Below are 27253 nucleotides of genomic sequence, written 5' to 3' on the forward strand. Positions count from 1 at the left end.
AGTATCACCGAGATTCTTGAATTATATTTTTGGATGGAAGGAGTAGTATTTAAAGAAGAGTCTTGCATACAGTTTCTTTTGTTTAAATAATATTTTCAACTTAAATTCCTTTTTTTGCATGCGTGGCATTTATTCCCCATAATATTTTTTCCATAGATATGACTTGCGAGTCATTTTCATAAACTAACGCCAAGGATAAATCCATATCTTTTGCTTGGAAACCCCGAACAAACACCACTAGCAGGAGGCGCTCACGTTGGCGTTGCTCATCGACGATGAGAAGAAGCTTGACAACTACCAGTTCGACCTCTGGAAGCAGTCCTACGTGGCCGCATGAGCCGCTGTGTATGACAAGCTCTGACGCAGCCGCCGCTTGGACTCGGTCCAGAGCGACTGCACCGCGTTGTCCATCGTCAAGCAGAGGGACCTCATGGTCGTTGCCAACGTCGACGACTCTCGGGTTGTTCTAGGCACCGCATCCAACGACGGCGCCATCATGCCGTCTAGCTTATCGTCCATTTGAAGCCCAACCTGTCATGTAAGCCGCTACTGACCGGCCATAAATTCTTGTGCGCTCGGACGACGGTCGTTGCTAACGTTGTGTGAGTGTCCTCGAACATGATGTATGTAGAGGAGTAGCGCATCCGGTGATGCAACGACCAGGTGTACTACCTTGCTGATGAGCCCGAGGTGCACTTCGTCTGGCAACCCAGCCAAGAGTTATCGGTACTCGACATGTCGTGCACGTTCGACGACTACTATATCATGGACTGTGGCGTCATCTCGGTGCCGGAGGTGACGCAGAGGAGGACCGATAGCAATGATCAGTTTGTCATACTTCCCACCGTCGAAGTAGCTTTTTGTGTTGGTCTGCCTTTAATTCTCTTCGCAAACACACACAATTGCTTTTTTGTTTGAGCAAGCGCGTATGGTGGTACGTGCCTGATGACTGACGATGTACGAGAGAACTTCTTCCGGCAGGCATGGGCGTGCTCTCCAATGATGAGACCGTGAAAATCATGGCATATATCGAAGTCGACATGATACTGATGGTTGTAATGTAGTGGTGAAACAATTAGATTAAAACAACAAAATTTATGTATGACCAGGATCACAAATGGATTATGAAACATTTTCTCATAACAGTATAATACACATTTTGTATATAAGTTACTGTGGTATTATATGTCTCCGTTGCAACGCACGGGCTCTCACCTAGTGTATAGTGTTATGTACGCAATGATTCTTGGGCACGCAGAGTTGACCTGCCTCACCATCCTATACGCTTCAGGCCACATGGGCACAGTTGAGTTCGTCGGTTGCACTTGCACCGTACCACCACCGTATTATATATTATCAAACGGAAATAGAAGGCGGAGACGAATATACAAAAAAAAATGAATCGGGGCAACCGTCGGTTACTAGATATTTTAGACCACCACCCCCAATAGTTTACCTACATCCGGCCCGCCGGTGCTACAATCCAAATTAAAAACCATTTTACTTTTTTTTTTTGGATTATGGAAACAAGAGTACAGCCATTACATGTCAAAAATTGACTTAATGAACAGTTCTTTGAAAAATGAAAACTAACTCGACGAAACCAAATAACATGGCTATGGAAAACACTAGGCACACTCAAGTCTTGCATTTGATCGCCATCCATGAAATACAAAGATTTCCATCGCCACCACTTCTAGAGCTTGACACACATCGAGAATTTGTTGATGTACATCCTCCTTTTGTAGGAGTCTCCAGAACCTGAACCAGTGGGTACCTCTAAAGATGACCTGCACAATTGATGGTATTGGTTTTTTTTATTAAATGCCACCTCATTTCGAGTAAGCCAAATAGGCCGAAATAAAGCTGATATTTTACATGTTGTTTATATTAAGTTACATACACCAACCAATTCAATCCAAAAGTTTAAACTGGTAAAAAAAAAGGACAATTCGGTTATACTATATTCCAATACTCCTCCCTCACATCAAGCCACTCTTAGCTTTTTTTTATACCATATTAAATTATATGTACTAACTAATTTAACCTAAAAAAGATTAAGCTGATAGGATGAAGTGGTCAGTTCATTTACACTATATTCCAACATTTTATTTTTTTATAATAACCAAAATTACGTGGCGGAGAGTAGACAACATTTTATTGAACCTAGCTAGCGTGTTAATTAGTCCTGGGATGTGACGGGAGAGTAGACAAGTGTTCGTCAAGGCGAAAGCTCAAGTTTTTTTTCCTGAGTCCAGGTCAAGTGTTGGGTAGAAATTTCAAGGGAGTGACGTCTGACGCGGATAAAAAAACTTGGGCATACCATAGAAACGGTTTCCTCTCGATCCGTATGAATTGGAGATGATTAGATTATACATGTCCAAATGGACCGGCCCGGTACTGGGCTCGTGACCCAGCATGGTCGTGGCCCGGCATGAGCACGGCCTAGCCCGACTAGAAGCGTGCCCGGGCCGGTCCGGTCCGATAGCTGTGCCGGGCTTGGGCTGGCCGTCTGGCCCGCGGTGTAGGCACGAGCCCGGTACGGTTAATTGGTAGGTACGGTAACGACCCGCTTGAGGGACTGATTTTTAATGGTCAGTCTGTTTTTAGCTATAATATTGATGATATGTTATTATATGAGAGCATTCTGAAATTATGATATGTATTTATATGTGTATCTGAATTTCTTTGTCTAAGTATGTATCTAAAATTATAAATATAATTAATTGAATCTAAAATAAATTTGAATATTATCTTTAAATTTTGAATTTTGGAGTGTTTTTTTTTTGTTTACGGGTTCGGGCCCGATAGGCCCGTCGTGCCTTCGGCCCGACACGATGCGTGTAAGAATAATCGTGTCGAGCCTGGGCCACGTCAGCCGGCCCGACCCGACACGATACTGAACCGTGCCGGGCTTGGACTGGTACCCCTCGTGCCGGGCCCAGCCGGGCACGGCCCGTTGGACATGTATAGATTAGATGTGGTTAAACCCATTAAAGTAAAAAAAATCATAATTCTTTTTCAATCCCTTTGTATCCATGAGGTATAGGAATGACCAAACAAGGCTTAATCAGTCCACAAACCTTACCATCACGCCGTCTAGGTGTCTTGGAAAGGTAGTGGAGGTAGTTTTAAACGAACTAGGGCTAGCTAGGCTCTGGTCGACATGTAAAAAAAACCCATAGATGTGGGTCTGGCAGCCTGATGAGATTGTGCATGCCCACTGGCATACACGGATTTGTCTGCAAGCGAGGCAATGAAAGGATACGGGGAGGAGAAAAGATCTCATGGATGGTGCATCGGTCGTTTATAAGAAATAAGCATCAGCAAAGGTTTAACTGCTACTGTTGTCCAACTTGCTCTGCAGCGGCTCTCCTGTCTCGTCTCATATGTCGTATCACATCTTAAATTTTAAACTCCACTATACAAACAGTGCTGTCTACCGTCCATATACACGATCTGCTAGAGACAGGCTTAGACGGCGCAGCGACACATCAGAACTTGGCTGCCGTTAGGCCGTGCAGTCTGAATATCTTGCTTCTGCATTAATTACTACACTACAGCAGCACTGTGCTGCAGTCTTCTATTTGTCAATGGATGCAGCAGCCACCTGTTCCTTTTGAAGGGAGCACTTGAATCGATCTGATTGCATTTGTCAACATGTCACCCAGCAGTCTTTTTGCCTCTGTCTTTGCCCTTCAGAGCATGCCACAGCTTTTATTGTTCTTGAATCCGGCAGCCTGCAGGCAATCCGAATGAATACTGGTAATCTGCAGGCCGCAGCACACATCAAATCTGCAGGCCTTGGTGAGGAGGGGAGAGCAAATGAAGTGCTGCTGACTGAGGCCTAGCTACCTCGCCGTCGATATGATTCGTCGCGTTTCCCTGTCAGGCCGTTGGACGGGGCTCAAAAAATATCTCAACTTGCCTGCACCACCCCCACCCGCCACCGCGATGAAGCGAACGCGCGCCATGATCTCACCAACAAGAAGTGGCAGCAGACGCAGATGGGACGACACATAGCTGGGCTGTGGGCATACCCAGCAGCTAGCCTAGCTGCGAATTGAAGAAAGCATTTGCCATCTTCTCTGCTCTATCTCTGATCCTACTCGCCACAAGTGGCACCACAGCGACGTGTTTGTTTCTTTTCTCCATTATATTGCAACGTTGTTGCGTGATTAGATCAGCAGCGCCACTGGACAATCTCGACCTGGGTTTGTTTGTTAATCGGCGAATGGCCTTATGTGTCGCTAGCACAGTGAGCGCTTCTTCCTTTTTCTTTTCTTTCTTTCAGTGTTTGTGTTTGTTAACGCAGCAGGAGGAGCCCCACCCCAACCGAAGGATTTTAAAACTTCTGTTACGGTGCATGCACTTGGCTGACATCTTAGAGCTCGCTCGCTCGCTTTCAGATTTGGTACTGTGCATTACCCAGCCAGAGGCGTCTATGATATCGACGCAGATCTCGCGACTCGCGTGTCATGTTCATGTCTCATGGCTGTACGTACTGTCGCCGGCCGGTTCCTTCTCGCCATTTTTCTCACAGGCCGCAGAATATGCAGCGCACGGACGCACGGGCCGCGAAACTTGAGAGGCAGAGGAGAGAAAACCGGGCACCGGGCGCTGCTACGTGCCGTGCGCGGCTGCTACCGCAAGGCGCAAGGCCGCCGGGCGCCCGGCCAAGTCGTCGTCGGCGTTGCGGCGGGCGACGTTTCAATGATTGGTCGCTGCTCGTGGATCCGCTGATGCTGTCCCTGGCGACTGCCGTGGAGACTCGCGGTCGATGCCGGCGACTTCTCCCGCGCTCGTGGGGCGAAATTTCCCAAATGCGTCGCCGAGACGCCTCTGCGCCCTGCCGGGTGCTGCTGTCTGCTGTCTCTGCTGCACCGTCGTGTCGTGTGTCGGGACACGGATCGGCAGCTCGTTTTCGATTCACAATCATTGCCGTGCCCATCCGTGCAAACTGTCGTCGCCGTTGACTGACCGACCGGCCGGCCGCCGACCCCATCTGAGTGGCTGCCTGACTGACTGACTGCTCTGCACCTGCACGGTGCAAAAGCAGCGCAAGCCTATTTTGACCACCACACCACGCGACCTGACAGATGAGGAATTGCTACACTGGCGAAATTTCAAAACCAAAGCCCACGTTCTCAACATTTGCTGGGTTGGGCCACCAGCACGCTTGTTGTACCTTCACGACCCCAGTTCTTCTCGGGTAACATGGGCCGCATGTATCCCATTAGTTAGGCTTAGCTGAGTAGCAGGCCTTCTTGGCCCGTTGGACCGTTGATGCAGAATGCAAGCAATAGCGTATACGAGAGAGAGAGACAATCTCAAATCACACTCCTAATAGCGGACAAACCACACTCCTAATCCGGCTTTGATGGCGGTTTCACGGCAATATAAAGAGACAATCTCAAAGACCCATCTGAGCTAGCGTGTGTGTGAAAACAGCGTGCAACTTTGGATGTAATCTGAAAACGCCCCCACGGCTGCTACACTCGATAAGAAAAGGGAAACAATGATTGTTAGGTTCTTTTGCTTATCTCTTCTAGTAACCTCGTACTGCCTGAGTGTGTGCTTACCTCAGCTACGTGTACTCGACTAGTAACCAGCCGTCGTAGGTGAGACGATGCATCCTGTGCATGGCAATGATAGATTAACTTATTCTGTTTCACGAATGATTTTTTTTTCCAACAAAAATGTGCGGAGATGCATGGTAAAGTACTGTATCTGTCAAAGTGTAAACATCTCATCGGGCATCCTAGTCAGTTCGTTCAAACTTAAGTAAAAGACAGGCCATGCAAAGGTCAGGGCAGAATGAACACCGTCGGCAAGCGACCTTTGAAAGATCTGACGAGAAATGAAATGACAGCACCGGCAGCCAGTCTCACGTTCAGTCCATCGAATCCCAGTAGAACGAACGAGGTGTGAGGCACGGGCATCAGCCATCAGCTAGCCTGACGCATGACTGCGTCCATGTCCACACCTGGACAAATGTACGTTCGCAAATGGGTGCGTCTGACCGTGCCTGCAACTGCTAGCTAGCACGCACGAGCTGAGGGTACATCTCGATCTCCCAGTCCCATGTGTACGGTGCTTTGCTCGCCAGAGCGTACGGCACGCTAGCTACACCTCCTCCCACTCCGGGGACGTCCGGCCGTACGTGCACATTGATCGATCGGGCATATATGTCCGGCCGGGCGGACGGACGGCGATCCGGCCGCGCCTTTGTCCGCGACCGCGCGCGTTTGTGCGGCGAGCAAAGTCCGTTCACTGCACCTGCTGCGCCGTTCCGCGCGACGACGACGACGACGGCGCCGTGGTGGCGACCGGCGGAGCGGCCGCCCCGACACAGCCCGGCCATGCGGCGCGGGCATGGAGACCGCGGCGTGGCCCACGTCGCCATTCGCCAACACGTTCCCGTGCCGTGCGTCGCCGGCGGTCTCTACTCCAGCGCAGCAGGCGGCGGCCACTCAGTCCCAGTCCCAGTCCCACCAGGGAGATTAGAGTGGACGGCTGGAGGACGCAAGGACGGCTGCGCCCCGCGCGGCGCCCGGGGCCGGTTCGTCGCCGTGTCGACATGCGTGGCAGCACCGTCGTCCGATCGCGGATCGTGGCACGACACCTATGGTGACGTGCATGCATGCTGCTTATCGATCGACTTATCGTCGCGCGTCGGGTTTTGTGTCGCCTCTTGCTTGCTCAGTGAGAGTGGGCCGTAGTGGTGGCAGATGGGTGCAGGATTTTTTTTTTGAACTGGGTCAATGAAATTTCGATCATTGGAAACATATAATAGAGTTCATAAATGCAAATGATAGTACAGCTAGTTTTTTTATTAAAAAAAGGAATACACAATTTTGAATTCAAAACAGCGTAACAATATCATGAATTCATGATATCGTATATACCTAATACCTAAAAGAGATTTAAAGAAAGGGACAAAGGGCTAGAAGCACGCTGATCCTAAGTGTTGTCTATCGAACGGCACACGAAAGATTTATAAATGTTTAGGACGCAATGACCGTCTAGCTAGCTCTTCTCTTCCGTCTTCCCTTTTGCTCATGGTAAAAGTTGTAGACTAACTGGCCCTAGATCACCACTAGCTATTTCATGAATAATCAAGAGCGAACAATAATCGATCCGAGCCGAATCTGAATTCAACTATGATCCGCAGTTATCCGACCCCACCTCTGCGTCTCGCCGAAGCCGGCCTGTACTTGTGGTTCTGCCGTCGTCCCTGGGCCACTCGCCGTTCAGGTGTTCCGGCGACTTGGCAAGTGTACGTCACAGTGACCGGCGCAAAGGCAAAGCTCGCTCTGACCTTGCTCCATGTATCTGCAGGGACGAGCTAGCGTGTGCAGTCGTCGTACGTCGCCACCCTGTGTTAATTTGTACATTTGCCGTGGATGATCAATGCCAAATGGGTGGTACTACTAATAAGCTAGTAAAGCGTATCTCGCGAGCTGTGAGCATCCATGCATCTCCAACAGGGCCTGCGTATGATACGTACTACATCTACTAGCTGTGTTGATCATGGTCTCTCATCTATCTATATGATATGGCTAAGCTGCAGTAGAAGCAGTAGCTAGCATCTATATATCGATGTATCTCTTGCATTGCATAGAGTGTATACTCGCAGGCCACCCTTGGGCTTGGGCGCAGTATATAAGCTAGCAGCCGGCACCTGAAGCATCTCAAGTCCACGCACCACCGAACAGACAGAGACCGCGGAGCAGAGTGGCCGCCCATCGCCATGCCGAAGCTGCAGAGGTTCAGAGGAGTGAGGCAGAGGCACTGGGGCTCCTGGGTCTCCGAGATCCGACACCCACTCCTGTAAAGTTCTCTGGTCACTCATGCCATGTCAATAATGCATGTTCAGAGACGCGTGCGTCTGATGAGCTGTGAGCGCCTGTGCAGGAAGACGAGGATCTGGCTGGGCACGTACGAGACGGCGGAGGACGCGGCGCGGGCGTACGACGAGGCGGCGCGCCTGATCAGCGGCCCCGCGGCGCGCACCAACTTCCCCCTTACCGGCGGCGGCGGCGGGGGCACGCTCTCCCCGACGCTGCGCGCGAAGCTGGAGAAATGCTGCTGCACGGCGCTGGCGCAGGAGGCGCAGCACGGCGCGGACGTGCCGCGGACGGGTGCGGGTCGGGGCGACGACGGCAGTAGCCGCCGCGATCGCCGGCGGGACGGCGACGAGGAGGATGAGGAGGCCGGCGTGAAAGTCGAGCCCGACGCCGACGCCGACGGCGAGGAGTACATCGAGGAGATGATCAGGGAGCTCACCTACTACGGCCCTGTCGAGATACAGCACCACCCGTCGGCCGCCGGCGGCGGCGGCGCCTGCTCGAGCTCGGCGATCGGGTGACTGACGAGCTGCCTATAGATTGCTTAGCCGGCTGTGCAGTGCAGTCGACGTCGTTGTACAGCGTTTGTTTCGCTAGGCATGCAGGCACATTTAGCCTGGGGCCCGCCCGACCCGGAGGGATGATGGGCCCTTTCCTGTTCCTGTTCCTGGGCTGGGGATTCGGGGTTGAGCGAGAGCCAGAGCGGGAAGGGGACCAAAGGATCTTTCGGGATAAGGGCTCCTGATTTGGTTCGTTGATGTGAGGCTTGTTCTGACACTTGTCGTTTACCTCATTTGGTATCGCAGCTGAAGCTTCTTTATCTCTCCCTTTCCCATCGCAAATGGTTTCCCTCTCGACCACAAAGATGCACAGCACTATGATCACCGGCAGCTGCTGCACAGTGCTTGGTTGCTCGTACGAACAGAACAGTCAAGGCGGGGGCAGTTAAGGGGACGTCACGAACGAACCTCCAGGAGCGATCCGTTTCGCCGTATCCTGTTTGGCCCATGCAAGAACAGCCTGTGTTGTGCATGCGAAGACGAGCCCCGCCGCCCCATCCTATGAATCAACAGAGCATGCGTCCAGTCAGTGGTCACGTATCTTAAACCATGCAGTGGTGGCGCGATGCGACAGCCTGCACTGCTTCAAGCACAGAAAAAGAAAAAAAAAATTGTCAGCGTATTGTCGTTAAAAAAAGAAAAAGGAAAAAAAAAGGAAGCAGCTCATGCATGCGAGCACGCACAACACAGAAAGGCCCATAGCTCAGTACAAAACAAGGGTTACATGAGTACATCGCCTGAAACACCAGCGTCCATCATCATACAGAGAGAGAGAGAGAGAGAGAGAGAGAGAGAGAGAGAGAGAGAGAGAGAGAGAGAGAGAGAGAGGAGCAGCTCTCGCTGGATTTACTACCTGGTCGCTACAACACAGTCTGCTTGCAACCTGCAATACAACCAACAGTCTCTTTCCGACTGCGCAAACTACACACAGGACCTAACCAAATCCTGACACCGAAACCCAAATCAAGCAGCTACTGGTCCTGAACGACCAACTCTAACCAGTACGCGTGGTCACTGTAAGGCCTACGACTCCTACGATAATACAACATGGATACAGTTTGATGCACACTACGCATCTCGTACGTGGAAACGGCCAGTCATTGCTATAGCTCTAGTTAACCTAGCTAGGGATCATGTGTTGCCCCCTTTAATTCGCTATAACACAATATCCCCTACGTCGCTCTTCCTTCTCTCGTTGCGCTTCGCAGCACCCTTCTCTGTCCTCGTCGAACGTTGGGTGCCCTTCGCTTCGCCGGTTGCTCTGGTGTCGTACCTGGGCCTTTCTCGACCGAATCAACGTCTACAGCAGCGGCTGCAGACTCGACTGGTTGGGTGCTTGCGGGTGGCACAGCACTGCTCGAGTTGGTGTAGCTAGGGTTATCGTTTCCTGAAGATTCTAGCCCGGAGTTGGCATTTGATTGGTCCACGAGACTGCATTGCCAAGGGAACATGGTTATCTAAATGCAAATTCCAAACCAAAAAACAAAAAAGAGAGAGAGAAAAAAATTAGAATCTGCAAAGTTGTGGTTACCCGTTTACTAATGTTTTCTTGGTCGTCGACCCGTTCTTTTTGTTCTGGGTTGGGGGGCCCGCATCATTTGGTATGGATTCTGGAAAAGTTTGCATATAGACATTATAAGCACAGTAACCCTCTTCTTCCAAAATATAGTAGAGATTTACTGCTTCGATTCTGCTTCTGCCGTACCACCACTTTCAGAATTCGTAACAGATTATTTACTAACCACAGTACTGCTGCAGCCAACCCATAGTATTTCGTTGAGTGGCTCGCAGCCACAGCTGCAGCGGCTCGAAAAGATTGTTTACTAACCAAAAGATGGCACTCTTTTAATTAACAAAAACAAACAGCCTCCAGAAGCATTTTGGATACCTAACGCAGGCCACGGCGGTATAACCACACATGACAAAAAAAAAACTACATATATGGTTTATACCAATGTTTAAGTTTCCACCAAACCACAAGCATCGTAATGCCTCACAATGTTTTTTTTTATCAATAAGCCTCATGATGGTTGTAAAACCCATATAAACCTGGAACCAGGAGTTGTAGTTTTTTTTTCAACATAAATCGTCTCAAACTTGTCTGTGTAGTGGCATTCCAATTGAAGACATGATTTACTGGCTAACATCAGCAATTATGCCTTTCCTGAGCCTGCAGGCAAGGTTGTCCATGATATGTGGCCAATCGCTCCCTGCTCTCAGCTGGATAATCTAAGGGTCCGTTTGGATGTAGATACTGAAGATGTTAGAATTGAATTAGATCCAAAACCAAATCTGAGTAGTATTGGAAATGGGTTACAATACGAATCTATTGTTTGTATGTAACTGGAATTGCAATTCCAGCCAGTACAGAAGGTCTAGGCACTGAATTTTTTGGGAGGCAACTTCTAGTTATAGTTCAATACCGATGAATTGAGGTTTCATTCCAACTCTGAATTCATTAGACAACCAAACAACAAAATTCCGGGAATCCTGGTTCTAATTTCCAATCCCAGACTTCAATATCTACATTCAAGGGTGTAAGTAGACTACTGGATTCCCAGCCAGTACAAGTCATTGCAGCTCGACAACCAGCATGCCAATTTGGAAAATTGAGGGTGGGTGGTGCTTAAATTAGAAACCATCTAACTAGTGAGTGATACTTCCAAGTGCCACTAAACCAACCAAATGCTGGCAATGGCTACACACATGGTTACGGTTGATACTTAGCTCGTTATGTATGGCCATTGCCTTTGCAAAACCTAATGCAACTCACTGGTTGTGACCATTATTAGAAACAGGAAAAAAAAGACTTGGTCTAATCTGGCACAAAAATTGCTAAGTTCAGAAACTTTTCTACATACTGTTCATCAGAGAAAAATTGATGTGGGCTCAGAGTCAAAACCAAGCTGATTTAACCCCACAAAAAATATGAGTGGACTAAAAGACAAACTAGAATCAGGATTTGTGTGATTGTGTCAGTAAGGAATATCCCTAAATACCTGATGCTGAGTTGATACGTGTTTCCCCTAAATGTGGTTCTGAAGTGGGAGCTTTAACATCTCCACTATGGCCAGTAGTGTCCTTAGTAATTCTGAGACAAGAAATATGACAAATTGAAGGAATAAATGTCACTATGTTAGTTTACAATAGATAACCCAAAACAACAAAAGTATAAAAATAACCCAAAACAACAAAAGTATAAAAATAACTCAAAACAACGATGATTATCTAATGATATCAATTCCTATAGTGAAACTGAGAATTACACAATTTCATGAATGCAAAACTTTCCTATATGAAGAACAGAGAGTGAAACAATGTGTGGGTGATATTGACATCGACCATGTAATTGAAAGGCAAATATGCCTCTAACAGGACACCAGGAATTCATACACAAGAAACACACACGAGTTCATGTGGTTTTAGTGGCTCGAATGACTTAACCCTTTCTGTTTTCCTCTTCTACTTAGGGGGTGTTTGGTTTCTAGGGACTAATGTTTAGTCCCTAGATTTTATTCCATTTTAGTTCCAAAATTACCAAATATAGAAACTAAAACTTTATTTTAGTTTCTATATTTAGCAATTCATACACTAAAAAGGAATAAAATGAAGGGACTAAACATTAGTCCCTATAAACCAAACACCTCCTTATACAGCCAAATGTGAGCTACATTAGCCTTTTCTGTTTTCCTCTTCTACTTATATAGCCAAACGTGAGCTACAACTCCGACAGTGGTAGCCTCCTAATTAATGCATAATATTACACAACTAATCAGGCTATTACTCATATTACTCCATGCTGAAATTTAGCTGAAGCAAACGCTATGAACCTAGGAATGTACCTAGACACACAGTATTATTTCCAAAAGTAATCACATAAGCATCATCATTGAGGTTAATTACTGCACAACTTTTGCAAAATGTTATGATGTGTTTAAACTTTAAAGCTGCTATTGCATCCTACATAGAGAAACATCTATGCAGAACCGAAGTACAAAATCAGTTTCTTAAATAAGTTCAGACTAAAGTAACAGTAGGTGGAGGTGGAATTTACAGCCCAACATATATTACTGAATCAAGAAGCTTATAACAGATAGTGCTCGTGACATTCAATTAACCGCATGATAAGCTTGTAACTGATGGTGCAATTGCAGCAAAGACTGAGTTGAACAGTAAGAATTTTCTTATGCAAAAACTGACCCAGTGGAAGACACATCGTTACCCTCTGGAACTTTATCTGCACATGTACCACAATAGAATATTTAGACCACGGTCTTCACAAATTCTATAATCATTATACATGGTTAAAAACTGGGTAGAATCTCATGAGATAACCAGGGTGAGGAGTCAAGGACAAATGGACAAGGAGATTTTACCAGGGAGAATTTCAGATGCAACCTGGTTTTCTTGGGGTGCATTCCCGTTGTTCCTTGCAAGGTCCACAGGCTCAGTAATACCCTTAGGACAACAAAAGTGCACTGATAAATAAAAAATAATGCTTGTGAAACAAGCTACAGAAAAGGGTTTTGAAGACACATGTCAATGAATAATGGATTTTTTCTGCATTCACATCCTCACTGTCGAGAAACAGGGCTAAGTAGATTTTACACTACAAACTGAAAAAAGTAATATACAGGCAGAGGAAACATAAGTGATCATGTATTGTGTTAATAGGAGCAGCTAGGGCAACAGCTTAATGCACAATGTAGCAGAAAGGTTGGTATACACATTGGCTAGAATTTAATGTTTTGGAAGATTAAGGCATCATGTGCTCTGTCAATAAATGTATAAGCCACTTGCTATGTAAATAGTGTTGCTACTGACAACAGATATATCAGACTGAGCCCAAATGTACAAGTAATGCAACAAACATACAACAAAATCATGAAATACTCACATCAGTTCTATCTTCAGTGGGTGTAATAGGTAAGCAGCATCCACCAACTGGTTCTGTTGCTGCAAATTTCCCAGACCCTATAGCCAATAAATAACAAATTAGTTTTTCAAAGTAAAAGAGTGCAACTAAATAAAAGAAAATGCAGCATCAATGGAAAAGAATAAATATCAAAGTATGCAGGCTGAGTGAATTTGGAGTAGAAAAAGAGCCCATAAGTGTAAAGCAATCTCACCATTATAGATTTTGGTAGGATCTCCAACTTTTTCATCAGTGCCCAATGAAAATATAGAGGTGTCATTCTCAAATAACCTGGAATTAGAACCATAATTCCAGAATTTAGGAGCATCAGCAGAACCTCCAGATGATCCAATACGAGCTCTTTGTGATTCCTCCAATTTTGTCCAAAAGCTGGAAAGGTAGTCCTCCTTTGTAGTTACCTTTACAAGGTAAAATTCTTGGTTATCAGTGAATATGCAAGCACAAGTGAGGCACCATTTAACCAGAGAGGCGTCAAGTATGACAGTGATTAAGAAAAAGAACGTCATGTAACTGGTAGTGTTTCTAGTCCTACCAGGGATCTGCCGAAGGGAGTATGAGTGAGGGGAGGAGCAGGCCGGGCTACGACCTGGAGGTGGTGTTGGTGGCTGCCTCTTGGGCGCCGTAGTCGCAGGGAACGGCACACAGGGATGTGGATTCCAGCTCCCGTGAGGAAGCTGGCAGAACATATCTGCTATTGCTTCCTTTCTCTTGATTACAAAGTCCTAATTATATAGGCCTAAGGCCAACCGACTACTCCACAATACTAGGAGACTTATCCAACTAAACTACTCCATAATATTAGGAGATAAACTGCACCAACCGACTACTCCACAATACTAGGAGACTTATCCAACTAAACTACTCCATAATATTAGGAGATAAACTGCTAAGACTTATCCAACTAAACTGATTACTTATCTCCTGATCTCTTGTGCCTACTCTGGTGGGTCTAGTCGCCTTCTGGTAGACCAGGCCGGTCATAACATCTCTCCTTGCCTGTTGAAACAGCTAGACCTCGAGCTGAAAGTCGGGTTATGCAGAGCGAAAGGCATCCAGTGGCTCCTCCACGACCTCGTCCGCAGACTCGAAGTCGCCCGACTCCAAGTAGAAAAGCCGCTTGCACTGATGGCCACGGACGAATGGCTCGTCACAGTTGAAGCACAGCCCTTGACGGTGGCGCTCCTGCTGCTCTGCTAGCGTGAGGCGACGGAACTGTTGGATCGGCGGTAGGGCCGCCGTGGTCGGCTATGCAGCGCCTCCAGGTGCTACTGTGGGCTGGAGAGGCAACGGTCGCGCCGGTTGCTGGGGGCCAGACGGGAGCATCGTCATGATGTTGTTGGCGCGTAGCTCGAACGCCCGGGCCAAGTACACCGCCATCGGAAGGTCCTGCAGTGCGCACATCGCCACGTCGACGCAAATGTGGTCCGGAAGGCCTCCCACGAAGAGCTCCGCCTTCTAGACAACGTCAAGAGTGCGCGCGTGGCACAGAACGACGTTGAACCGCTCCGTGAATTCCTGCACCATCGAACGGAACTGAAGCCGATCAAGTTCCGCAAGGCGCGAATCCCGAACAGGTGGCCTGAACTGCAGATGGCATAGCTCCTTGAAGACATCGGCGTCCCGGCGTCTTGCTCGAGGGTGTAGTACCATGTTTGAACCGCGTCCCGGAGGTGATAGGATGCTAGCGACGTCCAGTCGGTGGCCAACGTCTTCTGGCCACAGAAGAACTGTCACAGTGATTGAGCCGGTTCATGGGATCCATCGAGCCGTTGTACGTCGTGAACTCGAGCTTGTAGAACTTCGGCGGCATCGGATCGCAATCCATTGCAAATCCCAACTGTTCCTGGGATCGGTTGGAGGAGGCACCCTGGAGGGAGAGAAAAGGGTCCCATCCACCACCACCACCCCGGTACCGGGCGCCCAGTGGCTGCGCGCCGCCACAAGGCCCCAGGGCAGTAGTAGGCGCCGGCGGCTGCGGTACTGCCGTGGTGATCGGCGTTGTTGACGAGTAGATCAGCGGCGGATCGGATCCCAACGCCCATGCCAGAATTTGAGACGGCGATCACAGAAAGTGCAGCTGGTGGATTGGTACACTCAACGGCTAAGAGGACGCCAGGGTGACTGTTAGGGCCGGCTGCGACAATGATGACAGAGCCGTTACGGCCTCGGATGGCGAAGGCAGGGATGGTGGCGGCTGGGAGCCCAACATAACGGCCTCCAGCATGGCTGCGTCAGACTGCAGCGCCATCATCTAGGCTTGTATGGCTCCCAGATTGTTTGAGAAGTGGAGAAGGGACGCCGCCAGCTGCTCGTTTGTCATCGTGGGAAGGGCGGTGGACATGCCGGAGGTGGGCTGGATGAGTGCGATGGTGTTGGTGCTGGGCAGCGATTGGGTGGAGGTGGACAGGGAGGCGATTGTGGCTGGTGGCAGCGACTGGGTGGAAGAGGGCAGGGAGGCGGTTGGGGCTGGTGGTGGGTAATTCATGGTGGCCGGAAGATCAGAGACTCTGGATACCAAATTGGTAGTGTTTCTAGTCCTACCAGGGATCTGCCGAAGGGAGTATGGGTGAGGGGAGGAGTAGGCCGGGCTACGACCTGGAGGTGGTGCTGGTGGCTGCCTCTTGGGTGCCATAGTCGCAGGGAACGGCGCACAGGGATGTGGATTCCAGTTTCCGTGAGTAAGCTGGCAGAAGATATCTTCTATTGCTTCCCTTCTCTTGATTACAAAGTCCTAATTATATAGGCCTAAGGCCAACCGACTACTCCACAATACTAGGAGACTTATCCAACTAAACTACTCCATAATATTAGGAGATAAACTGCACCAACCGACTACTCCACAATACTAGGAGATTTATCCAACTAAACTACTCCATAATATCAGGAGATAAACTGCTAAGACTTATCCAACTAAACTGATTACTTATCTCCTGATCTCATGTGCCTACTCTGGTGGGTCTAGTCGCCTTCTGGTAGACCAGGCCGGTCATAACAGTAACACACTGTTTTCCTGCCATAGTAGCATGAGTTTGTTTTTACCAACTTCAGTCGGTTGTCCTGTTCTTAGAAATGTTGTGAATTTATATAGTTCATACACAATGCAGGAATTTCATGGTATAAATTTAAGACAGTTGAAAGTGACCAGTAGCACTCCATCACATCTCATTCAGGACCATGGAATACATATCAATACAATAATTCATCATTACTTTAAGTGCTGATGGTCATATAAAGTTGTGAAGTTCATCAGTCTTGGGACCAAAGTGCAAAACCCTATTTGTGAGCAGTGAAAACAGCACCTCACACATTGTAGCATTCGACTGCTCTGTGTTAGCGAGCTAAAATTGACTGCTATGTGAGAGGATAAAATAACCCAAGAACTAATTGCATGAGTGCTATGAGAGAGAGGTGGGCACTGGGCAGAGAAGAGATGTTTTATATTTCATGTACAGGTCCATCAAAACGATGTCCACACTAGAGTCACCAAACTGCCATGGATCTAACTTTACATTCTCAAATCAATTTTACACTGGAACTGCCTTTATAAGAGTAATATTTTGTAAAACTAAGAATTTCCCACAGATGATAAAAATATTGCCATAAAAGCCTAAGCTGTACATAAGTGTCCAATGCCAAATCCAATCAGTGACCCTAACCCAGCATAAATTTCTTTTAGTACCTCTGCTGATGAGATAAAATATTTGGAGGGTGGTGTGTTAAACTTCTGACGGCCTAAGAATGGGGATTTCCAAGGAGGTAACGACTGCATGTATGATTTCGCTAAATCAACTGGAGAACCCAGGTCAGAGACAGAGTCATCATGCTGCATGAGATGGCAATACATAAAGGGTAAGAAACAATTTATCTAACCATAACCCAGCAGTAAGTTTGCCAATCACCAAAAAGCAATAGGTTTACAAAGAAATAGAAGGGATACATATTTATACTCACAGAACTAAGTATATCAGTATTTAGTGTGCATGGTCCATTGTCTTCAGGCTTGAAGCCCAGTCCCTGCCTTTTCTCTTCCAACCATTTTTTTGCTTCCGTAACTGCTGCAGTGCATAGCTCAGGTGATGCTTGGAGTGGAGAGCCTTGAGAAAAACTACCAGGTCTTGTTCTCATACTAGAGAGTGGAACTGATTCAGGGACATTCCGATCACGGCTCAAGGAGCGCCATGTTCCTGTGAAGTCATGTGTAATGCCTGCATTCCTACTAGGGATTTCTTCTGGCTTTACATACTCATGGGCTTCAGGAAAAGTAGAATCTCTAACTCTTGATTTTATTAGCTCTACCATCCTATCACATTCATCCCTGCAAAAAAGAAAGAAAAAAAACACTAATTGTTCCAAGGGGTAGTGCATCTGCTGAAGATATCACCAATACTCAGGTTTAAAACACGGATGGATCTACCCTCATCAACAAAAAAGCATCTAGAGCAGTTACTTTACATAAGGGTAAGGTAGCATAACATGTGTAATGATTTACAGGGCAAGCTTTTGTTAGCCTTGAGGTATTTAAGAGTAGGGTCCTTATATGTACATTATCAGCTGCAAGATTGAGTATGAATTTTAAAGTTTGTCCATTACAATCCATTGCACATTACACACAACAAGGATTACAAGAACTTGACCTTAATCATTTAATGAATCTAAGGATGCACCATCAACAGATTTGATGAATGAGATGTCAATAGAAGGAATTATTTTAGTGCCACACTTAATTGTAGTAGGTTGCCCAGAAAAAAATGTCACTATACATGTTAGCCCACATATAAAAAAGACAAAAGCAATACGGTTACCTTGAGAATGTTTCCTTCATAACCATTTGCTCAATAGTAAGCTTTGGCTCGCTATAAGGAACTATTGCTCCATGAGTGTCATGAGTAGCTTCATGTTCATCTGTGGACAGCATATATAGTGATGTGAGGACACAATTAACAGTCAGCAGTACACAGAAGGCAATGACCAGATGATACAGAGGGCAAGGTCTATTATTAAATAAATTTGCCGGTAATAATGCATTATAGTTAATATTATGATGGTACAAGCCTAGAAGAAAGTTCATCGTTAAGTACAGGAAGTACTACGGAAATTTTATACTGAAAAATATTAGAGAAAATCACACAATTTCCATCCAAGTACCTGAAGTTCCCAAATTATGTTCGCTCTACAATAAAGAAAGATTTTTTTTAAAAAAAATAAGACTCTACTCCACTTATCCTGAATTTGAAGATGTAATAGTATGGTACCAGGTCATCGAATTCATGACTTCAATTATGATTTCTGACACATATTGACTGATGCCGTGATGCGATATGTACCAGATGGATTGGTGATAGAAGGCTAGAAGCCATATCCCATATGCCAATTTAATAAAATCCTACCGAGATATGGTAACTCGGGATTTCATATCAATCCACGCTTGCCCCCGGTGGCACCGACCCAAATTGAACTGTAGCGGAGTAAACTTCTATGCGCAATTCAGATGTCCGAACACACCCTTTAGCCAACTACAACACCGAATTAGCTAAGATTCGAAACCTCCTGCCTAATTTGAGCAAGTCAAGACGAAACCCTAGGCCGCTAAGTCGAAACAGCGCAGCAACTCCTGCAGAGTACTCGAAGCTACAAAAGCACAGTGAGACAGCCAAGCGGCTCACTGAACTGAACCACGGAGTAAAGGAGCGAGAGAGGGAGAGTGTTGACGAGAGAAAGAAAGGATAAATTAATTACTCAAGTGGATGCCCTCTTCGTCGTCGTCGTCGTCCTTCTCCTCTTCCTCGTCCTCCCCCGAGCCGGTCTCCTCGGGCGAGGAGAACAGTAAAACGGAAGAAATGACCCTCTTCGCTCCGTAGACGAAGCCGGAGAGCCAGCCGGTCTCCGTCGCCGCGCCGGGCCCCGCCTCCGCCGGCGACGCTGCGTCCTCCTCCGGGGAGAGGCGGAAGCGCTTGGTCCTCCCTCTGCCGGATCTATCGTCCTCGCCGTCGTCCTCCGGTGATCGCCGGCGGCCAGCCCCGAAGAGGGACGCCATGGGAGTGGCGGAGCGATGGGGAGAGGAGGAGCACCAGTGTGAGGCGACGAAGAGTTCGAACAGGAAGCGTGAGGCAGGGGAGCCGCGAACTGCTACGGCCACTGGTTTTAGCGGGAGCGTGCCGTTGATACTGCCAGTGACAAATGGGACCACTGTGTTCACTTGCGTGTTCGGAGCCCACCCAGCAGAGGGCCGTTCGTTAGACCGTTGCCTGTCCTGATGACGTGGAACTAACGGACTGTTTGATTTTTTTCTAAATTTTATTTTAGAGCTCTAGAGCTAAAGTTTCAAATAAATAGTCTATAATTATATTTCTAGAGCTTAAAAGTAAGCTAGAAATGCCCTATATTAGATTATCAGCCCTCTAGAGTTTAGGTCCTGTTGATCCTCTTAGCTAATTGTTTGTCAATAGCTAACAATTAGCCGGTAGATAATTAACGGGTAAACAATTACTCTCGTTATGTTTAGAGAATTGTTAATTGGTATTTTTTCTCTTTTTATAATCTATTAGCATATATTAGTAAGGTCAAATGACTAATGGACAAATAATTTATAAGCCCTCTGGCTAAGAATTAGTTAATTTATTTGTTAACTCGTTTAGGGCCCAAGGTGCTAAGATAGTAAGATTAGTCGACAAATTGTTTGATCCAAACATCCCTTAGAAAGTCAGGTCCGAAATCCGACAAACCGTACGGACGACGGGCTTGCCTGTGAACCGGCCCGTCTCAACTTCAAGTCCCAATCGACACATGCAGTTACCGTAAGCTAGAATGAGAGGTGGGGTCCAGTATGTTTTATGTTAATTCGGGCCCAGGTGTCTGTCCATGTGGACATTTATCTGGTAACCGCCGGTGTCCGCATGGGAGATAGGCGTTCGAGCCGATCCATTCGATGACAAGTGGGCTCGGCTTTTGTAAAGGAGACAAGCTTGTGGTCCGCATAGGCTTGTCACTTGTGGCCTTATGGGTGAAGCGCGTCGTGACATAGTTGAGGTGAGGTGGTTGAAGAAATAATAATAATAATATTTTTCTCGTGGGAAGACCCGAGGTCGGGGAATATTATATTCTAAGGACTAGTTTGAAAGCTATAAAATCGGAAGGGATTAGAAGAGCTAAAATTGGGTTAGATTCCGATTATTAAAATTGGTTTATGACAATCAAACATATGTTTCGTTTCTCGGTTAGTTTATGTGAGAATCGTTTTTATAAAAATCACTCAAATAATGTGAAAACATAATTCATCGAGACGTCACAACGAGAGGAATCCAATGTGTCCTAAATCTTAAACCATGCAGACCTCTTTATTTCCATTCGGAAGCAAACCCAGTGATCTTCAGATTCTTATGATAGTTAGATCAACGAACAAGATGATAGACATGAGCCAACAATGATCAATGAACAATATATTCTTAATTTCCAACAATAATGACATATAATAATAAATAAATCCACATATGTAGATTCACAATGCAAATATCTTCCGTTTACAAGTACGAGATGTCGTAAATATGGGCAAGAAACACCTTCAACCATTTTCGCTCTTGTTTCCAATCAATTTTGTCCCATTTACCGTTCCATTTTCACATTTTTCCTAAAAATACGAAAACAGTAAATATAAACGCAGGATGAAATGGGATTTCCCTTTCATTTCCATCCCTACGTGTCATCACATGAAGTGACTGGAATTTTACCTACCTTAGTCGGATGTGAAGTTGGATGGAACGGCTACGACTTTTAGCCCAACGAAAATGGAAATAGAACAGATGACATCTTAGCAGCCAGGTTATGGGCACACAAGAAAAATTTCTATACTTCCTCCGTATAAGATTTAAACGTCATTTAAAACATAATTGTGTATACAAAAGAGTTATTCATTCTGTTCATTCATAAATATATGATATCGTTAACTTTAAAAAAAAGTTGATCGTTTGTTTTATTTAAAAAATAATGAGTTATCATTTTTTAATTTGTTTTATCATTTAAGTTAGTTTGTGTTTAACTTAAAATTTTACGGTTTTGAATAAATATTTTGAATAAAATAAGTGGTCAAATATTTCGAAAAAAAATAGTGTTATATATTTATGAACGGAGATAGAATTAATTAGGGTGGTTATTATGGCATCTTCGAGGCGGGAAGCTAGAGCCCGCTCACGGCGACAACCTTTTCTTCTGCGTCGCGGACGTTTTGGATGTTTTGCTCGCATGTATTTTTCCTCCTCTATTTTGAATGGCACATTTTCTTCTCCGTTTTTTTTTCTCACGCGCGCATCGGGCGAGGCGAGAATTGATGAGTGGCATGCGTATCACGGCATGCGAGTGGAATAAATGCGTTGAAGACGTCATCGTTTGCAAAGCAGCAAGGGTAAATCAGTCCCAAACTACTCCCTCCGGTGCAATAAAAAAAGTCATCCTGCGCGTGAGAGAGTGCACAAAAGAAGTCGTCTAGAATGCCTCGGGAGGTGCCGCAGCAACCAAACGAACTTGATTGTTTTGATGATGTTAATGCACCCATATCCCTATTTAATAAGGGCAAACAGGGAAAACTCCATGATAATTAATCACTCCTTGATATGCACAATCATGTCCTAAACGACTTCCTTTACTGCACCGGAGGGAGTATATATACAACTCACAGTGACTTCTTTCTACAAATTTGTACAGGTTCCTAAATAGACTTATAAATCCTATACAGAGGGAACAAAGCTTCACAGTCAAGTTGTCCATGTTGGCACAATAGATGTGTCTTGAACATTGTAAATATGAGTTTGATTATAGTAATTGAGTGGTAAACTTAGACGAACTATTTTCTTTTGTGTGAGACCAATTGCCATGGAGGGGAGATGGCTTGTGCAGGTGATGCAAGTGTTGAACCAGTTAAGGTGAAGAAGCTTATTGTTTATGAGGCATGTCATACTCATATGTTTAGGTGGAGAAGGTCAAGCCAAGACTTGGTCACGAAGGACCGGGTGTAGGTGTGATGCACCATTGTGATAGCGAAGCATGACTACATAGCAAGTAAGTACGTCTATCGTTAATGAACCAATAAAGCTATAGAAAATCATATTATTCTAAGTAAATACAGTAGAAAAGACCATGTGGACTGTTTTGTGCTATTTTCTGTGCCACGACAAGGTGGGAGGGTGATCTGGAATCATTTTATATCGAGAGCTACGACCAAAGGTAATATGATATCATAATTCGTAGGTGAGAGGAGCATGACCGGATGTCTTTAGTTTTACTAGTATTCTCATTTTTACTCTTAGTCAGTGTTTTTTTTTTCAGTTTTGTCTTTCTAGTACTATAAAGCAGAAGGACAAAACTAAGAAAAAAACATGACCAAGATTAAAAATGAGAAAGATAGCAAAACTAAAGTTACAAATTTAAATAGCCCAAGAATTTTCATCTACCTAGCACTGACCACAGGGCCTACTGTGGTGTCTCCGGACGACTGAATCGCACTAGAGGTGTATGGCGCCAGATGCGCGAACGGATTGCGTGGCGCGGCGATCTGTTCCTCCCCTTCCAGCATCCTGACAACGCTGCCCATGGACGGCCTATCCTCCGGCCGATACTGCACGCACCACAGCGCCACCTTGCACACTCTCTCTGCCATCTCCCTGTCTCTCTTACCCCCTGTCGCCGCAGCACGCGCCACCACGGCATCCGTGTCCCCCGCCTCGGACTGGTGCCACACCCACCGCGGGTACCACTCCTGGCTCTCGCGGGCGTGCGGCCCGAGCTCCAGGTTCCGGCGCCTCCCCAGCGTCTCGAACAGCAGCATCCCGTAGCTGTAGACGTCGCACTTGTGCGTCACCGGCAGCGGCATCCACAGCTCGGGCGCCGCGTACCCGGGGGTGCCCCGCGCGCCGGTGATCGTCAGGTGGGTGTCCTCCCTGTCGCACAGCCTCGCCAGCCCGAAGTCGGACACCTTGGGCGCCAGCCCGGCGCCCAGCAGCACGTTCTCCGGCTTGATGTCGTAGTGGATGATCCGCTGCGCGCACTCCTCGTGCAGGTACCGCAGCGCCTTGGCCGTGCCGACGGCGATCTCGCAGAGCTTGCCGAAGCCGACCGTCCTCTCCGGCGTCGGGTCGAACAGGTACCCGTCCAGCGAGCCGTTCTCCATGTGCTCGTACACGAGCGCCTTCACCGTCGCGTCGAAGCAGAAGCCGTAGAGGCGGACGAGGTTGATGTGGTAGGTCCGCCCGATGGTGCCCACCTCCGCCATGAACTGCTCCTCGGCGCGCTTGCCCAGCGTGCTGTTCAGCACCTTCACGGCCACAGCCGCGCCGTTGGGGAACCGGCCCTTGTACACCACGCCGAAGCCGCCGGACCCGACCTTGTGCGCGTAGTTCCGGGTGAAGGCGCGCAGCTGCCGCGAGCTGAACCGCACCGGCCGCTCATTCTGGATGTCCTCGAAGAAGTAGCTCATGCTCCCCATCTCCACGTCGTCGTCGTCGTCCGTGCTACCGCGCTCGCCGCCGGCGCGGGTGATGGACGCCTCGGCCTCGCGGTCGCGGTCGCGGTCGCGGTCGCCTCCGCCTCGTTGTTGCAGATACGTCTCAACGCCGAATTTGGCGCACTTGTACATCCCGACTACGATGACGACCGACACTATGCCAGTCGTGATGGTCGCAACTGCAAAGCCGGCAAGGGATTAATTAGAAGGAGCGACGTGTTGGGGCCGTGGAGGCGAAGCTAATGTACATGGCGATTGCCGATTTTACCGATTACTATGGCGAGAATTCCACCGTCGAGCGCCATCGATCTCTTCTTGGTCAGAACCCACTTCGGTACAGGGAGGGATCGGACTGGAGCTGAACCGTTGAAGGAAGACGGGAGAGGGGAGAGTGAAGAAAGGTTCTGTTCAACCAACTAATAAACTGTGTGCTCCCTGTACCCTGCTAAGTATATATACATCGGCAACAGCATTAATTGTTTCATATATCCCGTTGTCAACGGTACATCAGTACATGCTATGCTAAGCATGATAGCGTGTAACGAATGATTCAAGTGCACTGACAATCTTGCGCTTCATAAATTTAAGAATTTGCTCGAGTTTTTGTGATTTAAAGGACATGCTACATACAAGTGCAACTAAGCCCGGTAATGGGTCACAATCCGGCCCCAACCCCACTCCAATCCTATAAATTTAAAAAGTCAACTCACCTTACTTGAATCCAAATTGATTTGATGCAGCTCAATCCAATCCATTTTAATGCCCTGGCATCCTAATCCGTCTCGATCCTTTTAAAATCCACGGGCCAATCCAAGGGCCTTCATATACAAGCAAGCACCACCACAAGCTAATGAATTAGTACAATTCATGGGCTCACAAACAAATGATAGAAAACAACCACAAAGTGCAACCATGAAAATAGCCTGGGCGAAGTGCAGCCATGCAGCCCACTGCCCATCTGTACAACATCTTGAGAAAAACTCCAATATACTAAGATACAATATATATATAACTCATGAACATCTCTTATTACAACTATTCCTAGCAGCCCTAAATACAACCACAATGCGTTTTATATAACAAGATATTCAGTTGTTGCAGTCCATAAAAACCCAACTTCTGCTTTAGTCTAATCTGAATAAAAGGAAACATGTTAATATAAATTCAACACACCATTTTACTAACTAGTCTTTATATTGAAAACTCTGAAAACTAAGCAGACAAGATAAAACTTTAGTCTAGCTGTAAATAATCCAAATTTACAGCTAATCTGCACATTTCCTGCTCCATGGGTTGCACCCTTTTGTTCGATCCAAACGTACGTTTGGGCCATGTTTGGTCACAGATCCATGCTCATTCTTTTATTAAAATGACCTAATCCAACTCTGGCCTAATTAGTGGAAACCCCAAGAATAATCCAAATTGTTTAGCCTATGAGTTTGAAGGCCCTTTGTGCCCACGAGTTTGTATGGCCCATTCCCAGGCCTAAGTGCAACGGCATCACGTTGTTTGGTCTCCGTCGCTCTGTGCTGTAGATAAACAAGCTAAACGCGCGCGCTGGCGAGTTGACTTGTTCTAGAGAACACGAGGCTCCCAAGACGGCAGACGAAGGATCGCGTTTGAGGCGCTACCAGCCAGTCTCTGTCGGGCAGGCAAATAAAACGGAGCAGTGAACAACAGTTGGATGGCAGGATTTGCATCATAGAGAAGCGATCGGACGGTAAAGGAATTCTGAATGACGTGGCCTAGCTAGTTTGCAAGCTAGGGTCCCTGGTTTAATATATAGGAAGGAATTTCATTAGGAAACCGGATGACTCTTTATGATGCCGTCACCATTTTCCTTGTAGTCAAATATGATGCCATTTCAGTGTACTTGGGCCTTGTCTTCGACACCTCACCAACTGCTCCCCCCTCTCTCTCTATATATATACTAGCCGATTATATTGGACGGTAAATAATATAGACTGACAACATCAGAACAGCGCGTCTTTGCTCTTTACATAATTGTGTTACTTATCTGGTTAGACTGACATGAGTGCGCAGCAAGGTAGACACCTGTGCACTTCAATTACGACTACGACGTGCAAGGTTTACAATTCGGCAAGGGAAGATCATAGTGAGCTGGACATGCCCAAAGTCCAAACTGCATCTCTGATCAAGACCAAAAGGGCGAACACCAGAGAGGTACGTCTACGTGTGTCCAAACATCTCGAACTGTTCTCCGAGTCTTGTTTTCCGTTGCAGGTAGTAGTTGGCAATAATCGAAGGTTTATCAAGCTCAAAGTTTTATTTGTCTCTCGAAAGGAATCAAGTAGAAAGTATTATAGCAACTTTGATGAATAGCCTCGCTTTAGGTAGGCGACATGCGTTAGCAGCTATGACTTTAATTCTTCTAATTTGTGGTACATGTTGAGTTTGTGATCCAAATTATAAAGAATGCGGCCAAATTGGTGAGCGAAGTGGAGGCCTGTCGCCGGGAGGCTTGGGCCGTCCTTACATCACCATGGGAAGTTCACAACGCGTTGTATGTATAGGGCTCTCGTTAGGCCACAAGTTGTTCCAAGAAATCATCTCATTTGGAAAATCAAAATTCCTCACAAGATTAAAATCTTTATGTGGTACTTTATAAATAATATAGCCCTCACAACTGATAATTTAGTGAAGAAACATTGAAAAGGTTGCCAACAATGTGTAGCATGTACGTTAAATGAGTCTATTCAACATCTGTTCTTCGACTGTCATATTGCTAAATATGTTTGGTGTTGTATTCAAGTTGAGTTTAATATTTTACCTTCCAGGAGCATTGATCATTTATTTACACAGTGGCTTTTATGGGGTTGATGTGAAACTTAGCAACAAAATTTAGTTTGGAGCGAGTGCTATACGATGGGCGATGTGGCTTTGTCAAAATGATGTGATTTTTAACAATGCACACGTTCCTACTCCTATGCATGTAGTTTTCAGGGGCACATATTGGATGAGACAATGGATGTTGTTGCTAAATTAAGAAGACAGATTACAAGTAAAGCAGTGATGCAGGCTGTTTGAAGTCGAAATGATGCAAATATTTGCCAAAAATTGTTGGAGCTTTAGTAATCAATTGCGTTTGTAATCTGTCATGTGATGGTGGCATGTGTGTTTATGGCTATGTCTCTGTTTGAACCCAGAATTTTTGGAGTACTGGATAGCTATCCATGTGATTGGTTGTCGGATGGTGGTAGCCTAGTCCGTATGGTCCGTATGTGAAGAGCCAGACTCTTTGTGTCTAGGTTAGATTTGTGCATTGACTTTTGTTTAGTTGTTTGCATTAGTAAATTCGGTCTAGGTACAACTAGTGTTTGGTTGTTGTACTCAAATGTGTCAAATGTGTAAGAAGGAAATATAAATAAATCTCCAAATTTTATATAGTATGAGTGTC

General features: G+C 46.4%; 3 protein-coding genes across 4 annotated transcripts; 1 reads left to right on the forward strand and 2 right to left on the reverse strand.

Moving 5' to 3' along the window:
- The first annotated feature begins 6849 nt into the window (after positions 1-6849).
- Positions 6850-8608, forward strand: LOC103645821 (ethylene-responsive transcription factor ERF003). Its single transcript, XM_020548020.2, has 2 exons — positions 6850-7833; positions 7918-8608. The coding sequence occupies exons 1-2, from the start codon at positions 7754-7756 to the stop codon at positions 8369-8371; spliced, it is 534 nt and encodes a 177-aa protein (XP_020403609.2). The 5' UTR covers positions 6850-7753; the 3' UTR covers positions 8372-8608.
- Positions 8609-9084: 476 nt separating this feature from the next.
- LOC100191866 (uncharacterized) lies at positions 9085-19515 on the reverse strand. 2 transcript variants are annotated; one of them, XM_008668848.4, is made up of 11 exons: positions 19083-19515; positions 18149-18248; positions 17298-17661; positions 17026-17169; positions 13540-13744; positions 13308-13384; positions 12787-12868; positions 12611-12647; positions 11410-11501; positions 9942-10020; positions 9085-9841 (listed from the first exon to the last, which is right to left on the reverse strand). In XM_008668848.4, the coding sequence occupies exons 1-11, from the start codon at positions 19378-19380 to the stop codon at positions 9583-9585; spliced, it is 1737 nt and encodes a 578-aa protein (XP_008667070.1). In that variant the 5' UTR covers positions 19381-19515; the 3' UTR covers positions 9085-9582. The 2 variants fall into 2 exon arrangements, with proteins under 2 accessions (XP_008667070.1, NP_001130762.1); NM_001137290.1 differs by lacking the exons at positions 9085-9841; positions 9942-10020; positions 17026-17169 and adding an exon at positions 10421-10664 and having other exon boundaries at positions 19083-19434.
- A 3005-nt stretch (positions 19516-22520) lies between these two features.
- LOC103645822 (G-type lectin S-receptor-like serine/threonine-protein kinase At1g34300) lies at positions 22521-24261 on the reverse strand. The gene is made up of 2 exons (XM_008670543.3): positions 24104-24261; positions 22521-24014 (listed from the first exon to the last, which is right to left on the reverse strand). Exons 1-2 carry the CDS (start codon positions 24138-24140, stop codon positions 22783-22785), a joined length of 1269 nt encoding a protein of 422 aa, XP_008668765.1. The 5' UTR covers positions 24141-24261; the 3' UTR covers positions 22521-22782.
- Between the last annotated feature and the right edge of the window lie 2992 nt (positions 24262-27253).

Source organism: Zea mays, chromosome 2, assembly GCF_902167145.1.
Source record: "Zea mays cultivar B73 chromosome 2, Zm-B73-REFERENCE-NAM-5.0, whole genome shotgun sequence".
Lineage (NCBI taxonomy): Eukaryota > Viridiplantae > Streptophyta > Magnoliopsida > Poales > Poaceae > Zea > Zea mays.

Excerpts from the sequence above, each read along its gene's own strand:
- LOC103645821 (XM_020548020.2), top strand. The coding sequence starts at position 7,754 with ATGCCGAAGCTGCAGAGGTTCAGAGGAGTGAGGCAGAGGCACTGGGGC. Across the intron at positions 7,834-7,917 it reads GAGATCCGACACCCACTCCT|GAAGACGAGGATCTGGCTGG; the intron begins GTAAAGTTCTCT and ends GCGCCTGTGCAG.
- LOC100191866 (XM_008668848.4), bottom strand. The coding sequence starts at position 19,380 with ATGGCGTCCCTCTTCGGGGCTGGCCGCCGGCGATCACCGGAGGACGAC. Across the intron at positions 17,170-17,297 it reads ATACTGATATACTTAGTTCT|CATGATGACTCTGTCTCTGA; the intron begins GTGAGTATAAAT and ends CATCTCATGCAG. Across the intron at positions 13,385-13,539 it reads TCCTACCAAAATCTATAATG|GGTCTGGGAAATTTGCAGCA; the intron begins GTGAGATTGCTT and ends TATTGGCTATAG.
- LOC103645822 (XM_008670543.3), bottom strand. The coding sequence starts at position 24,140 with ATGGCGCTCGACGGTGGAATTCTCGCCATAGTAATCG. Across the intron at positions 24,015-24,103 it reads AATTCTCGCCATAGTAATCG|TTGCGACCATCACGACTGGC; the intron begins GTAAAATCGGCA and ends CCGGCTTTGCAG.